Source organism: Microcaecilia unicolor, chromosome 2 (genome assembly GCF_901765095.1).
Source record: "Microcaecilia unicolor chromosome 2, aMicUni1.1, whole genome shotgun sequence".
In the NCBI taxonomy this organism is placed as follows: Eukaryota; Metazoa; Chordata; class Amphibia; order Gymnophiona; family Siphonopidae; genus Microcaecilia; species Microcaecilia unicolor.
The window spans coordinates 44269800-44286533 of record NC_044032.1 but is presented as its reverse complement, the minus strand read 5'-3'; the positions used below and the strand labels follow the sequence as shown (position 1 = coordinate 44286533).

The window sequence follows — 16734 nt, the reverse complement described above, 5'->3', positions numbered from 1 at the left end:
ATGTAAGCATACCAAAGCAATCTGGATGTGCAATTAGTGCATATTTGGCTTGTTAATGTGCCTTAAATTTTTAGTGCAAGCAAAATCAATTAAATGCATATTAACCTATAAATTAAAGTGCATACAATTGATTTGTGCATGCTCATTAAAAGACTATATAAAACAAACTGGGGGGGGGGGGGGGGAACTCCTTACCCCCCAACTCACATAAAACCAAAAGTATTTTGCCTTTGCATACTGACAAAAAAGACAGAGTTGAGGAGCAGAAGGAGTCACAGGAGGCATCATGAAACACTTCTTAAGATGAATATTGGTGAGCTGAGTCAGCAGATGGCATTGTAACCTATACTGCACAGATGAACAGATTTATAATAGAAAATATTTCCTGGACTAACCATCAAATTTAACTATATTAAATAAGATATAAATTACTAACTGTGGATGGAATTACATGTCTTAGCACTATGTTTGTAAAGGCCATTTCTTATGTACATGGGGAAAGGGAGGAAGAGAGAAGGAAGTGAATGTTACAGATAATTTACAAGTAGAACAATTATGCACTTTTCTTCAAAATATTTTTCCAATTACCTGTACTTTTGTTGCAAAATCATATTTTAAATTTTAATAATCATAACACTGCACTACCAAACATTCATTTCATCTACTAAGCTACTGAACAGATAAAAAGAAAAAAAAAGTTAGCTAGCTCTGCAACCAATTGCTCTATTCCAACATCTGCAAGAAATGTTCTCTACCTGGTATGTCTGCTGTGATTGTCTTGCTGCTTCCCGACACCTCTTCGTCATCGTCAGAAGAACTGGTGCTGGAGTCACAAGTCAGGTCACTGTCACTTGTACTGCTGTCCTGCAGCAGGTTGTATTTCTTCTTTGATGCCGCCTCACGCTTCTGCCTCAATAAGCGAATTCGTTCTTTGTGTTTCTGACTCCGATGACCCTTGACCTTGGCAACTCTCCCATTCTGCTTGTCATTGGACTGTCGGTTCTTCTTAGCAGCCATGGTTGATGTTTCACTCTCAGATCTGGACCTTCGAGATTTTCGTCCAACAGCAGCTCCTGACACTCCAGTTGGGTCTCCTGTTATTGCAGCTTCTGTCTGACAGGGTTCATTTTCTTCGGCAGAAGACAATGTGTCAGAGTCAGCCAAATGCCCACTGGAAGATGGGGAAAGCATACAATGGTTTGAAGAGTCACTCTCATAGACCTGGCCAGTGGTTGGTTTGTCACTCTCTGTAGAAGCTAACTGAGACTCTGAAGAGTCTCTTCTAAGTTCCATTAATAAGCAGGGCATTGAAAGCACTGTAGAATCCGTTACAGCCTGCACCCCATCTTTTTGGTTGTCCATCTCTAGTTGTAGAGGCCTCTCTCCTGTCTGAGCACTCTCATTCTGTTCAGAGATTTTAAGTGGTGTTTCAGAGTCAAGGAATTCTTCCACTTTCCCAACTGCCTCCATCTTCATTTCAGAGTTCCTGGGCTGTCCCCGATTTCAAATCATGGAGTGCAGACTCTAGATCCAACTAAGGAATTGTTTTAATGATGAACAGCAAAGAGCAAACTGCAGGGAAAAAAAACACACACACAAAGCAAATTAATGACAAGGCAATGAAAAACAAAGAAATATTGCACATCAAATGAATTAACACTGACGAGGTAACAATGAAATCATGTTATTGTGAGCCTAAATCAAATTCAACATTAGGAACTACACAGCCAAAAAAATACATAAAGCAGAATAAACTCAACAAACTAATAGATGACACCTCAGATTTACATTAAGGAAGAGCTCTTTGTAGTCCTCAAATTTTGCATTTTAACATTTAGCACTTATACTGTGTTTCCCCGAAAATAGGACATCCTCCGAAAGTAAGACCTAGTAGAGGTCTTGCTGCAATTTGAAAATATAAGGCCTCCCCCGAAAATAAGACCTAGCAGGGGAGGCCTTATTTTTCGGGGAAACATGGGGTCACCCCCCCCCCACCCGAGATCGCCAGCTCCCCCCCTCGATCGGCGGCTCCCCCTGCCCTCAATCGCTCCCGGAACTAACCTCTTAACCGCTTCCTTTCACCTTCGCACTCGCCGCAAGCAGCAGGGCAGGCCACTCCTTCCTTCCGTGTCCCGCCCTCGCCTGACGTAACGTAACGTCAGGCGAGGGCGGGACACGGAAGGAAGGAGTGGCCAGCCCTGCTGCGTGCAGCGAGTGCGAAGGTGAAAGGAAGCGGTTAAGAGGTTAGTTCCGGGAGCAATTGAGGGCAGGGGGAGCCGCCGATCGAGGGGGGAGACCCTGATGTTTCCCCGAAAAATAAGGCCTCCCCTGAAAATAAGACCTAGCAGGTCTTGGGGAGCAAAATTTAATATAAGACAGTGTCTTATTTTCGGGGAAACACGGTAATTTGTACGCCATCTTGTTCTTGATCTTTTCATAAAATCGTACTCTTGACTGGTCAGTACAGTAGTTACTTCTTTGTGTCATCTGAAAGTTAATTAGATCTATAATTTTTATCCCGAACATGCTTGCCCATAAGTACATAAGTATTGCCACACTGGGACAGACCAAAGGTGGAGTAGTAGCCTAGTGGTTAGTGTAGTAGACTTTGATCCTGGGGAACTGAGTTCGATTCCTACTGCAGCTCCTTGTGACTGTGGGCAAGTCACTTAACCCTCCATTGCCCCAGGTACAAATAAGTACCTGTATACAATATGTAAGCCGCATTGAGCCTGCCATGAGTGGGAAAGTGCGGGGTACAAAATGTAACAAAACAAAAATAAAAAATATGTAAACCACTTTGAATGTAGTTGCAAAATACCACAGAGAAAGGTGGTATATCAAGTCCCATTTCCCTTTCCTTCAAGCCCAGCATCCTCTTTCCAACAGTGGCCAATCCAGGTCACAAATACCTGGCAAGATCCCAAAAAAGTTCAATACATTTTAAGCTGCTGATCCCAGAAACAGCGGTGGATTTTCCCCAAGTCAATTTAATAATGGTCTATGGACTTTTCCTTTAGGAAGCTGTCCAGACCTTGTTAAACGTTCAACACAGTGGCCTGGCATTTAGATTTTAATTCTGTTCATAAATGCTATTACACTGTTATTAGCAACTAAGAATACGTCCAGTTTTATATCTCTTTGAAAGCTGTCTTAATTAAATCTCCAGCTGATCAGTAGCAGCTATCTTGAACAGTTCACCTCCTCACCCACTGTATGTCTTCTGCTCAAGACATCTTCCTACTCCCTCTTATTCCTTTGGGAGTTTTATGGAAGGGAATATCAGGCATCAAGGGAAGGGAGAGAAGATGTAGAGAAAAGAAGGGAAGGACAGGGAGTTAGAAAGAAGGAGAGCTTAAAATTTAATTCTTGCATAAACATTTGAAATGGAGCCCTTGTACCCTTCCAAATAATAAAATATAATTGATGAACCACCACCAACAAGTTACATACTGAAACCAAAATGCTATAGTGCTTCAGAACACGGGTGATTATAGGACAGAAAATTATTGTCAATTAGCAGATACATCAATTTATCAAGAATTAAAAATGGGCCTTTCTTTGTCCTGTCAGTCTGTCCTAATTAGATTGTAAGCTCTGTTGAGCAGGGACTGTCATGTTCAAGTGTACAGCGCTACATACGTCTAGTAGAGCTATAGAAATGATAAGCAGTAGTAGTAGTATGAGACTTGCCAAGATTGCTGAAGTGACTGAAGTGGGCAAGCAATTGGGCTTTATGACTCAGAATTAATTTATCTTTGATCACAGACTATAAAAATTAGAGGTAGCAATGGGGGCAGCATTCATTCCGTTCACAACCAACTTATTTATGTCTTGGTTTAAAAAAATTTTAAAAAGGGTTTATAAATTTTTGGTTTCAGTATGTAACTTGGAGGTGGCATTTCATTGATGATATATTTTTATTTGGAAAGGCTCAGTTACGAACATTTGTGCAAGAATTAAATCCGTGTCATGCCACTATTAAGTTTGAAGTTCAGTATCATATTGAGACCATTACATTGTTGGATGTGTCAGTTCAATACCAGTGCAGTTTTTTTGTTGTTGGTTTTTTTTTTTTAACTACAGTTTACACTTAACCGACAGATCAGAATACTTTATTGCATTTTTCCAGTATGCATCCAGCTCATTCTAAAGCTAATATTCCATGGTCACAATTTTTGCAATAGAATTTATACTTCAACAGAAGAACATAAAGCTAGGATTCTGGGTTTGTATCAAAAATTTGAATCCACAGGTTATCCTACGAAGATTGTTAAACAACCTGCAAAGTGGGCCTTATTTAATCACAGAGCTAGATTACTATCATATGTGAACAAGGCTGCACTGGAGAATATTTTGGCTTTTATGACTAAACATAATGTACATAACCTCACAATTTATCAGGTTGGTAAAGAATGTTTTTTCATTGCATTCATGTTTTCACGATGTGAACAGTTTTTCCCTATATGAGGAACTGTAATTTAAAGGAGAAACCGTATCTAGCGGAAACTTGAAAGAGGAGGAAGGTGGTTGGCCACAATAGTAAATGCAGCTGTTGTACAGTCTGATATAATAAACGCTGTTGTGATGTCATGAGGCTGAAGTTTTAAATGTTGGCGCTCTTTCTCCCTGCAGCTGTCTTCAAAAGCCATCGACATAGAGGTCGTTGAGAGCTCCAGTCTTCCGCTGAAGCAGCAGCTTGGATTGCAAAACAGGAAACCCCTGTCGGGAGCGTGGCAACTTCAAAAATATAATTTTTGGAAGAGAGAAAAAGATAAGTGACTTGTATTTGTTTTAAAAAAAAAAAAACATAGCTGTTTTTTCATGGTGATAAAGTTTTGTGACACGACTGGATATGTTCAGTAATTTAGCTCTGATTTATTAATGCAATGTTTGGAGATTCGCATGTTTAGTAATCAAATCATTCATGGTATGTGGAGTTTTGTTTTTTGATCTGTGATAAACGTCAGCTGTAGCTGTGAATGCAATGCTCCTTTTGAACTGAGGTTTCTCCTTGCATCTTCAAGTTGCTTAGAAGTTGACAGGGATCATTTGCTCTCCCCTTTAAAAAAAAAAAAAAACCCAAATAAAAAACATTCCTGGCTTTCTTTCACCTTTGTTGAAACCTCTCTATCAGGATTCCCTAAATGTCCTGCTTTATAGTATCCTTCAAGGATACTCACTCTGAACCATGCACTCTTGAGCGATTGTCAGTCCCCCCCCACCCCCCCATTCTAGTTTAAAAGCCTCTCTATTTCCTTTTAAAATGTTAGCATCAGCAGCCTGGTTCTATCTCAGTTAAGGTGGAGTCCATCCTTTTTGAATAGATTCCCCCTATTTATTTATTAGGATTTATTTACCACCTTTTTGAAGGCATTCACTCAAGGTGGTGTATAGCAAGAATAAGTCAAACATAAGCAATAGACAGTTGCATCAGTAAAAATATTCAAAACAATACAAATTATGGCACAGTATACTACATTATAATGCCAACACAATACACAATAAAACATTTTAATAGACAGTATAGGGTATAAGCAAATATGCAACATATAGACAGATAAACTAGAGTAACAGGAGTAAGAAAATAAGGAACTAGTTAAAAAGAGTTGCAAATGAGATCAGTAAGGTGCTTGAACATTAACTTGGCTAGGGTAGTTCAGAATGTTGCCCAGTTCTTAAATCAAAATCCCTTTCCCCTGCACTATCGTCTCAACCACACATTGAGACTTCAGAGCTCTGTCTGCCTCTTGGGTCCAGTGCATGGAATGGGAAGCATGTCTGAAAATGCTACCCTGGAGGATCTGGATTTCAGCTTTGTACTTAAAGTGTGTCAAAATTTGGCTTCTAGAACCTCCCTCTCACATTTTCCTAAGCTGTTGGTACCCACATGTCCCAAGACTGTTGGCTCCTCAACCAGCGCTATCTATAATCTATCTAGATGCATAAAGACAGCAACCTTCACACCAGGCAGGAAGTAAACAAGAGATTCTGATGTCCACCAGCCACCCAGCAATCTATATTTCTAATGATCGTATCATAATCTACAACAGCTGACCTAACCCTTCCCTCCTGGGCAGAAGCCCCCTGGAGATACATTCTCAATGTGAGAGGATACTGCATCCCCTGGGGGGGGGGCAGGTCCTGGCTACAGGATTACTTCTTGCTTCACCAACACAATGCTCTCCATTTCGGTGACCCCTCCAAGACATCACAGGGGCTGCGAGACTGAGGAGGGACTTCTCTACTATGTCTCTGTAGGTCTCCCTCAGCTCCTCCATGTCTGCCACTCTAACCTCAAGAGGCTGGACCCATTCTCTGGGAGTTAGCTCTTTGCATCAAGCACACACATATACCCCTGAATTCTATAAAAGATGCTTTAAACTACATACGCAAATTTGGGCATATGCCCAATTTGCGTGCACAATTTAATTGAATAACGAGCCAGTAACGCCGATAATTGGGTCCTATCAATGATCAGTACTAATTAATAGTAATTAAAATTTACAGGTGGATCAAAAAGGGGGTGCAGCCATGGGAGGGTCAGGGGGGGGGGGTAGATCAGGGGTGTTCCTAAAATTTCAGTGCATTGTTATAGAATAAGGGCAATCGGCACCTAATTTAGGAGTAGGGATTTACACCAAGGTTTCGTTGCTGTAAATGGTCATACCTAAATGTAGTTGTGGTTCCCAGTGCTTAGAATTCTATAAATGGCACCTGAACGCCATTTATAAAATAGCACTTAGCACTTTTTTTGGCACCGATCTTTCTGCTCTATTTATAGAACTTAGTCCATAATCTCTTGCCAACTGAGAGTAACAATAGAAAATAAGGAAAGATGGGGAGAAAAGTGAGGAGGAAGGACAGTGAGGCAGAAAGAGGGAGGAGTAACAATAGAAAAGAATAAGGGAAGATGGAGAGAATAAAAAGAAGATTCTGGATTTTGGGCAGGATACAGAGGGGCAGAAGCTGATTCTGGGATCTTAGGGACAAAACCCAGAGAGAATGTAGCCCTCCTCTGGTCATTTACTCCTTATTGCCCTTCTCATCTTAATCGTTTCCCTCTCTTTCTCTTAAGCTCCCTTCTCCCCATCCCAGGTAGCCCCCTACCACGCAAACATTCATGCTCTCCCACTTCCTCCTGAATATCCATTCAATTAAATCAAAGGTTACACAAATTCTTGATCTAAATCTGCAACACTTTCTACAGACTTAATGACTGTGAGTCTATGCTACACCCCAACATTTTTTTACTTTACAAAATATTCTTATAAGTTAATTGCAGAATACAAGTTCTATGTGGATTACCCTCAGAAGAAACCAGACAATCACTGGGAATACCAATCCAATTTAACCATCAATACACAAATGCTTTTAGGTAATTACAGTCAAATATTTCCTAAACAAGTAGGTTTTCAATGCCTTCCTAAATGTTAAATGTTCCAAATAACTGGAGAGTGATAAGGTGAAGTAAAAATGGATTTATATTTCAGGCCCTTCAGTGTAGGAAAATGCAATAATATCTCGAAAACATCTATTGGAAGGCATCTGAACCAACTTAGACAGATACAATGAAATCTGATCATAAATTACTTTAAAAACTATCATGCATACCTTAAAGCAAATATAGGCTTCGACCAGCAACCACTGTAAACTCATCAAAAGAAGAATAACTCTATCATGTGTGCATGTATGGTACAATAAACGTGCTGCTGTGTTTTATACAATTTGAAGTTTCCTAAGTAGTCTTTTTTGACTTCCCGCATAAGCTCTGCGACAGACAGAAAACTGGCCGATCAAGGAGATAATGAATCCTTCTTAGTTCTCATCACAAAGAAGGAATTTCTTTTTTAAACAATCATATTAAGTTGAGTTTCTAAAGTCAAAAACACTATCAAAGGTTATCCACAGGATTTTAACATTAGTCTCAAAGGAAAAGTTCTGATTACTCACTTTTAAAACAATCAGTCCAAACACTATCATTTTGCCCTAATAGAAGGAACTTAGTTTTTTCTTTATTACATTTTAGAAGATGGTTCAGTACCCTTATTTCCACTAGACAAATTCCATCTCTTAGTGTCATCTACCAATTGATTTATTGGTAATAAAATGGTTAATATTGTTCGCATAACTAAAAATTCTATAATTCCCGTTTTCTAACGCTAACCTTAATGAGGACATCAAAATGTTAAACAGCATTGGGCAAAGTGGGGACCCCTGTGGAGCCCCCACATCTCAGAGAAGGAAACCTTTGAATTTCACTCTATGGGCCTCTTTCACCAAACCGCACAAGCGATTCCCATGCAGCAATGCCAATGAAGCCCATTTAAAGTGAATGGGCTTTGTCAGCATTGCCACATCAGAAATCACAGCAGAGTTTGGTAAAAGGCCCTATATGTTCTAAATGTCAAAAACCATTAAACCAATTGAGCACATTGTTCCCAATTCCAAAGTCCCCTAGGATAGATAATAACAAATGATGATCTACTAAATCAAATGCACTTGATAGGTTGAATTGGAGCACAACTGCCTTCCTTCCTTTATCTAGCAATGCCCTTCCTTCTGCCAGTAATGGCGCCAATATTGTTTCAGTGCTATAGTTCCCACGAAATCCTGATTGCGAATCAAGCAAAAGGTCAAACATTAAAATATGAAGACAAGGTTTAGTCACAATCTCTTCCATTAATTTAGTAAAACAACAGTATTGAAGCCACCGGCCAATAATGGTAAGAGATCCTTCTCCTGAACTGAAGTTCCCCAGTATCCATCAGCAATTTTTAGCTGCTGTCTCCTCTACTGTTTAATAAAGTTATATAGAAAGATTGTTGGTTATCTTGAAAATAATCTGCAAGCCTGTGAGAAGAGATAGTACCAGTTTCTTCCGCCCATAAAATCTCATTAGTCTCAGTAAGGAAGTTCACTATCTGGAACAGTTTACTTTGATCAGGTAGTTGCTTGTTAACTAGATGAGTGTAGTAACTTTTTTTTTTCCTTCTCCACGATTGTCTGTTTGTAATTATAATGGCGGTCCTCCAATTGTCTCTGTTTTCCTGCGTCCTATGTTTTTTAACCAGATTCTCTCCAGTTTACAACAGTGCTGTTTCTTTTCCTTCAAGTCTGCATCAAACCAAGGATTCCTCTTCAAATCACCAATTTTTTTCTTCTTCTAAATTATAACATTTAAGGCAGTGTTTTCCAAGTCCAGTTCAAGAGTACCCCTTGCCAGTCAGGTTTTCAGGATATTCACAATGAATATACATGGACCTTGATTTGCAGACACTGCCTCCATTATATGCAAATCTCTTTCATGCATATTCATTGTGCATATCCTGAAAAACTGACTGGCTAGGGGTACTCCAGTACCAGACTTGGGAAACACTGATTTAAGGAACAAAGTTATCCACCCATTTGAAAACGTAACTGCCTTCTCAACAACTGGCTGCACCACCTTCAGCAACAATAATCACAACCAAACACTTCCTATAATTTGATATCAGTCTTTCACATTGCTGTTGAGGAATCTTAGCCCATTCTTCTTTGTAGAACTGCTTTAATTCAGACACATTTGGTAGGGTTTTGTGTATGAACTACTCATTTCAGGTTCTACCATAGCATCGCTATTAGATTCAAGTCAGGGCTTTGACTAGGCCCATCAAAAACTAACTTTGTTTCTCTTCAGTCATTCAGATGTAAACTTGTTTTTGTGCTTTGGATCATTGTCTTGCTTCATAATCCAATTACACTTCATCTTACAGACAGATGACTGGACATTCTCCTTAATTTTCTGGTACAGTGCAGAATTCATGGTTCTTTCAATAACGGCAAGTTATCCAGATCCTGAGGTAGCAAAGCATTACCGCATTATCACTCTACCACCACATTTGACCGTTGGTATGATGGTCTAACTGTAGAATGCTGTATTTGCTTTATGCCACACCTTTGATTTTATACCGTAATAGGACTATGTTGTCCAGTTCTACTTTTGACTCATCTATCCATAGAACATTCAAATAAGAAACGAGCATTAATGTTACTCTTGGATAGTAGCAGTTTCTACCTTGCTACTGTCCCATGAATCCCATTTTTGCCCATGACTCAATAATAAGAAAGAGACTGAACAATTACCTTAGCTAAGGCTAGAGAGGCCTGCAGTTCCTTGGATGTTCTAGATGTTTTGTGACTTCTCAGGTAAGTTGTTGTTAAGCCCATGGAAACAATTTTGGCAGGCGTGGGCGTTCCTAGGAAGAATTCACCACTATTTCAAGTCTTCTCTATTTTGCGATAATTGCTCTTACTGTAGTTCACTAGCATCCCAGAATTTTAGAAATTGCTTTGTAACCTTTTCCAGACTGATATATTTCAACAACTTTTTTTCTCATCTGTTCTGGAATTTCAACAGGGCTGGTTTCAATCAAGCCTGGCTATGTCCAGTCAGCTCAATCTAATTATGGTGGCCGCCATTTCTAGATGAAAGAAAAGATCTTGTATTGCAATTTAAGAAACATGTTTTAAGAATGGGAAGCGATAAGGCTATAAAAAGATAAAAAAACGTTGGGTAAAAGCATCATCTTAACTGCAGCAAAGTGGCCACTCTGTGAATGCTCTAAATGCGACCCTCCAATGATCTAAATCTGCAAATAATTCCTGAAGTTTAGATAGGAAATTTACTGCATATAAATCATCTAAAGTTTTGACCACATTAATTCCTAAATAGTGTATATGGTGAGAGGCCCATCGAAAGGGAAGGTGACCCTGTAGAAAGGTCGCCACATGGGGCTCCAGAGAAATATTAAGAATCATAGATTTTTCCACATTCACCTTAAAAGCCCAAAACCTGACTATAGCAATGTAATTCCTGAATAACTCCCATCAAGGAAGTTGGGGGAGGGGGGGGGGGGGGGTCCGACAAAGTTAAAATAACATCATCTGCAAAAAGTATGTTTGTGCTCTAACGGCTCATCAACAATGCCCATAATACTGTTCTGAATTTGTATAGTACTCACTAAAGGTTCAATAGTAAGGGCAAAAAGGAGAGGGGATAGGGCATGGCTCTGCTAGGTACCTCGATACAAAGGAAAAGCAGCTAAATATGTCCCATTAAGCTTTATACTAGCCTGTGGTTGAGAATAAGCGAAGATACTTACCTGTAGCAGGTATTCTCTGAGGACAGCAGGCCTTATATTCTCACAAGTGGGTAAAGCGGTGTAGCGTTGCACGGTTCAGGCTTTATAACAAGCTTTAAGGGATTTGTGGAACACAAGACACGCTCCACTATTAATGCGCGGGTGCCTTCCTACCTGTCGCAAAAGGCACAGTTACCGCAGTTAAATACTACAACAAGAAAAATAAAAATAGGAGACAACTCGTAGGGTAGGTGGGAGGGTTTGTGAGACTATAAGACCTGCTGTCCTCGGAGAATACCTGCTATAGGTAAGTATCTTCACTTTCTCCAAGGACAAGCAGGCCATTAATTCTCACAAGTGGGGTATCCCTAGCATCCAGGCTCACTGAAAACAACAAACTTTGGGCAACAGCGAGGAAATAACTCAGATTAACCTGAAACTATATACATCTGAGTGTACAGCCTTGAACAGAATAAACAGGCTTAGGGTGGAGCTGGATTCTAGTCCCCAAACAGATTCTGCAACACTGTCTACCCGAACCGACTATCACATCGGGTATCCTGCTTGAGGCAGTAATGACATGTGAATGTGTGGACTGAAGACCACGTCACAGCCTTGCAAATTTCTTCAATGGAGGCTGACCTCAAGTGGCCTACCAATGCAGCCATGGCTCCGATATTGTGAGCCTTGACATGATCCTCCAGTGTCAGCCCAGCCTGGGCATAAGTGAAAGAAATGCAATCTGCCAGCCAATTAGAGACTCTGCATCTCCCGATGACCACCCCCATCCTGTTAGGATCAAAAGAAATAAAGAGCTGGGTGAACTGTCTGTGGGGCCTGGTCCACTCCATGTAGTAGCCCAATGCTTGCTTGCAGTCCAAGATGTGCAAGGTGCTCGCACCAGAATGGGCATGAGATCGGGGAAAGAATGTTGGCAAGACAATTGACTGGTTCAGACAGAACTCGGACACAACCTCTGGTAGAAACTTAGGGTGCGTGCAGAGGACTACTCTGTTGTGATGAAACTTAGTATAAGGTGCATCAGTTACTAGAGTTTGGAGCTCACTGACCCTATGAGCTGAAGTAACAGCCACCAAGAAAATGACCTTCCAGGTCAAGTACTTCAGATGGCAGGAATTCAGGGGCTCAAAAGAAGCTCTGATCAGCTGAGTGACAACATTGAGGTCCCATGACACAGGCGGAGGTTTGACAGGGGGGCTTTGACAAAGCAAATCTCTCATGAAGCAAACAACTAGAGGCTGTCCACAGACGGGCTTACCCTCTACACATTGATGATAATCACTAATTGCACTGAGGTGAACCCTTATGCAGTTGGTCTTAAGACTAGACTCGGAAAGGTGCAGAAGGTATTCAAGCAGGGACTGTAGGACAGTAAACAGGATCTGAGGCCTTGCCCTCACACCAGACGGCAAACCTCCTCCATTTGAAAGAATAACACCTCTTAATGGAATCTTTCCTGGAAGCCAACAAGACCCAGGAGACATCCTGACAGACCGAGAGAAGCAAATTCTAGGCTCTCAACATTCAGGCCATGAGGGCCATAGACTAAAGGTTGGGATGTAGAAGAGGATCCCTCGTCCTGCGTGATGAGGGTCAGAAAACACTCCAATCTGCTGAGGCCATGAAGGTGTAATTAAGATCATGGTCACCTGGTCTTGCTTGAGTTTCAACAAAGTCTTCCTTACAAGAGGAATGGGAGGATATGCATACAGAAGACCTTTCCCCCAATGCAGGAGGAAGGTATCTGATGCTAGTCTGTCATGGGTCTGAAACCTGGAGCAGAACTGAGGGACTTTGTGATTCAACTGAGTGGCAAAGAGATCCACCGAAGGGGTGCCCCATGCTCGGAAGATCTCACGGGCAATGCCATATTGAGAGACCACTCGTGCGGTTGCACGACCCTGCTTGGTCTGTTGTCCAGGCTGTTGTTTTTGCCCACCAGATAAGTAGCCCAAAGGAACATGCCATGTTGGCAAGCCCAGTGTCACATCCAGATAGCTCCTGACAGAGAGGGTGTGATCCGGTGCCCCCCTGCTTGTTGGTGTAATACATTGCAATCTGGTTATTGGTTTGAATAAACACAATTTGGTTGGACAGCCGATCTCTGAAAGCCTTCAGAGCATTCCAGATCACCCGGATCTCCAGAAGATTGATCTGAAGACCCATTTCCTAGATGGACCATGCTCCCTGAATATACAAGCCCATCTGCACGAGCTTCCCAACCAAGGAGCGATGCATCCGTCATCAGCACTTTTTGAGGTTGAGGAATTTAGAATAGAAATCCCAGGGTCAAACTGAATCGAACAGTCTACCAGAGCAGAGAGTGAACAAGGACTGGAGACACTCAGATGACATCTTCCAGCTCTCCCATAGCCTGGTATCACTGAGAGGCTAGGGTCCATTGGGCTGATCTCATGTGAAGGTGTATCATAGATGTCACACCTTCACATGACACACATTTGGCCTAACAACCTCAACATCTGCTGAGCCGTGACCTACTGAGAGGTTCGAACGTTAGAGGCCAGAGCGACTAAAGTGTCCGCCCTCAGTCCTGGGAGGAAAGCTCAAACCTTCTGTGTATCAAGCAGGGCTCCAATGAATTCCAATTACTGTGCAGGGTGAAAATGGGACTTGGAATAGTTTATAACGAACCCTAGGAGTTCCAGCACTCGAACAGTCCTCTGCATGGACTCCACAGCACCATCCTCTGATGTACTCTTCACCACCCAATCGTCGAGGTAAGGGAACACATGAACTCCCAGTCTGTGTAGCAATGCTGTGACTATCACTAAACATTTGTTAAATACCCTGGGAACTGATGCGAGTTCAAAAGGCAACACGTGGTACTGGTAGTGTTGTGTTCCCAGCCAAAATCAAAGATACTTCCTGTGGGCTAGAAGTATCGGGATGCAAGTATATGCCTCCTTCAAATCTAAAAAGCATCGCCAATCGTTTTTCTTAAGGAATTTGTTCAAGGCCCTTAGGTCTAGGATGGGATGCATCCCCCCGTCTTCTTTTGCACGACGAAGTACCTGGAATAGAACCCCTGCCCTTCTTCCCCTGGTGGAACGAGTTCAACCACATGGTCCTTTAGAAGGGTGGAGAGTTCCTCTGTAAGTACTTGCTCATGCTAAGAGCTGAAGAATTGAGCTCTCGGTGGGCAATTTGGAGGCTTTCGATGCCAATTTAGTGTGTATCCGAGACGGACTATTTGGAGAACCCACCGGTTGGAGGTTATAAGGGGCCATCTTTCATGGAAAAACTTCAGCCTCCCCACGACTGGCAAGTTGTCCAGCATGGACACATATGACAGCAGCTATGCTCTGCTGGAGCCAGTCAAAAGCTCACCTCTTGCTTAGACTGGGGAGCGGAAGGGGCCTTAGGCGAACACTGTTGACGAGAATGAGCATGCTTGGGTTGAGCCTGAGCAGGCTGGCGAGAGCAAGTGGCGTACCCACATCTCTGTGAGTAGTAGGTACCCTCTTCAACTTGCCAAAAGACCTCCTAGCTGAGGAGGCTGATGCAGAAGGCAACCGGCAGGAGAGAGAAGAGATGGTATCAGTGTGCTTTTTGATTTGGTCAGCGACCTCCTCAACCATCTCTCCAAAAAGGTTATCCCCCGGCACAGGACATCCACCAACCTCTACTGAATCAACTGTTCCAAGTCAGAAATATGCAGCTGTGAAAGTCTACGCATTGCTATACTTTTGAGCAGAGATCCTGGAAACCACGTCAAAGGTATCATAGATGCCCCTGGCCAAGAACTTCGACACGCCTTCTGCTGCTTGGCCAGCTGGCACACAGATTCGGCCTGCTCCTGTGGGACAGAGTGCGCCAAGTCCATCAGCTTGCGCACAGAGTCCCGCAAGTACATGCTCATAAAGAGATGGTAAGATTGTATAAAGGACACGAGCATTGAGGCCTGGAACATCTTCCTCCCAAAAGAGTCCAAGGTCCTAGCTTCTCTGCTTGGGGGTGCTGAGGAATAGTCTCTAGAGAGCTGATTCCACCACCATGGAATTGAGAGGCAACTGAGGATCAGATATTGGGTATCTATCTTCTTGGGCAGGACAGGGACTGATGGAGGGGACTCCCAGTTCCTATTAAGGACTTCCTTGAGTACCTCGTGGAGAGGGAGAGTCACAGCCTCCCGAGGAGGGGACTAGTAGTCCAGGACATTGAGCATCGTAGCCCTGAGCTCGTCCTCCACTTCCAAATGAAATGGAATAGTTATCAGCCATTTCCTCCATAAAAAAAGAGAAATTAAAGGCTCTCTGGAGGAGACTTTCTCCTTTATTTTATTTGTTACATTTGTACCCCACATTTTCCCACCTATTTGCAGGCTCAATGTGGCTTACATAGTACTGTAAAGGCGTTCGCCAAGTCCGGTTGAGAAACAAATACAAGGTTAGATTGTGGTAGAATTAGGAAGATGTGTATCAGGCACCATGAGGGTTGAAGGGAGTGGAGATTGTATATTGTCCGGTACGATCATTGGTATTGCTGTGTTGCCTGGTGTGGGGGTTTACGTTGGATCAGTGGGGTAAGCCTTTTTGAAGAGGTTGGTTTTTAGTGATTTCCTTAAGTTTAGGTGGTCATGGATTGTTTTCACAGTTTTTAGTAGCGCGTTCCATAGTTGTGCGCTAATGTAGGATAAGTTAGATGCATAAGTTGTTTTTTATGAGTCCTTTGCAATTTGGGTAATGTAGGTTTAGATATGTTCTTGATGATCCGGTTTTGTTTCTGGTTGGTAGATCAATAAGGTCTATCATGTATCCTGGGACTATGCCGTAGATAATTTTGTGGATCAGGGTACAGATTTTGAAGATGATCCGTTCTTTGATGGGAGCCAGTGCAGCTTTTCTCGGAGGGGTTTAGCACTTCCGAATCGTGTTTTGCCAAATATCAGCCTGGCTGCTGTGTTTTGGGCGGTTTGGAGTTTTTTAATGAGTTGTTCTTTACATCCCGCATAGATACCTTTGCAATAGTCTGCATGGCTTAGGACCATTGATTGCATCAGGTTTCGAAATATTTCCCTCGGGAAGAAAGGGTTTACGCTTTTAAGTTTCCACATTGAGTAGAACATTTTCTTTATTACGGAATTTACTTGGGTCTCAGGAGTAAGGTTGCGGTCGATTGCGACACCGAGTATTTTGAGGCTGTCTCAGGTGGAGAAGGTGTGTCCTAGAGTGTTTATGGTTGTGGGTTTGTACTTGTTGAGATGAGAGGATGAGGCAGTGTGTTTTTTCAGTGTTCAGTTGGAATGAGTTTGCCCAAGAGTCCATTATGTTCAGTCCTTCATTGATTTCATTAGTTATTTCTGTCAAATCTTGTCTGAAGGGGATATAGATTGTGACATCATCTGCATAAATGAACAGGTTGAGGCCTTGATTGGATAAGGACTTTGCCAGTGGGATCACCATTACGTTGAAGAGTATTGGTGATAGTGGTGAGAGGTACTCCACAGGCTGCTTTCCACGATAGTGATATGGTTGAGTTTGATTTTACTTGGTATGTTCTGGTGGTTAGAAAACCTTTGATCCAATTAAGTATATTTCCAACAATCCTGAAGTGGCCAAGGAGTCTTAGT

The 16734-nt window shown here is 42.1% G+C and overlaps 1 protein-coding gene across 4 annotated transcripts in view; it reads right to left on the bottom strand.

Moving 5' to 3' along the window:
• The window catches only part of C2H18orf25 (chromosome 2 C18orf25 homolog), a 164233-nt gene that overhangs the window by 110318 nt on the left and 37181 nt on the right, over window positions 1–16734 (bottom strand). For all 4 annotated transcript variants that reach the window (XM_030192904.1, XM_030192907.1, XM_030192905.1 and 1 more), the window contains one exon: window positions 756–1572. In XM_030192904.1, the coding sequence (XP_030048764.1) occupies window positions 756–1476 (721 nt within the window). In that variant the 5' untranslated portion in view covers window positions 1477–1572. The remainder of the gene's footprint in view (window positions 1–755; window positions 1573–16734) is intronic.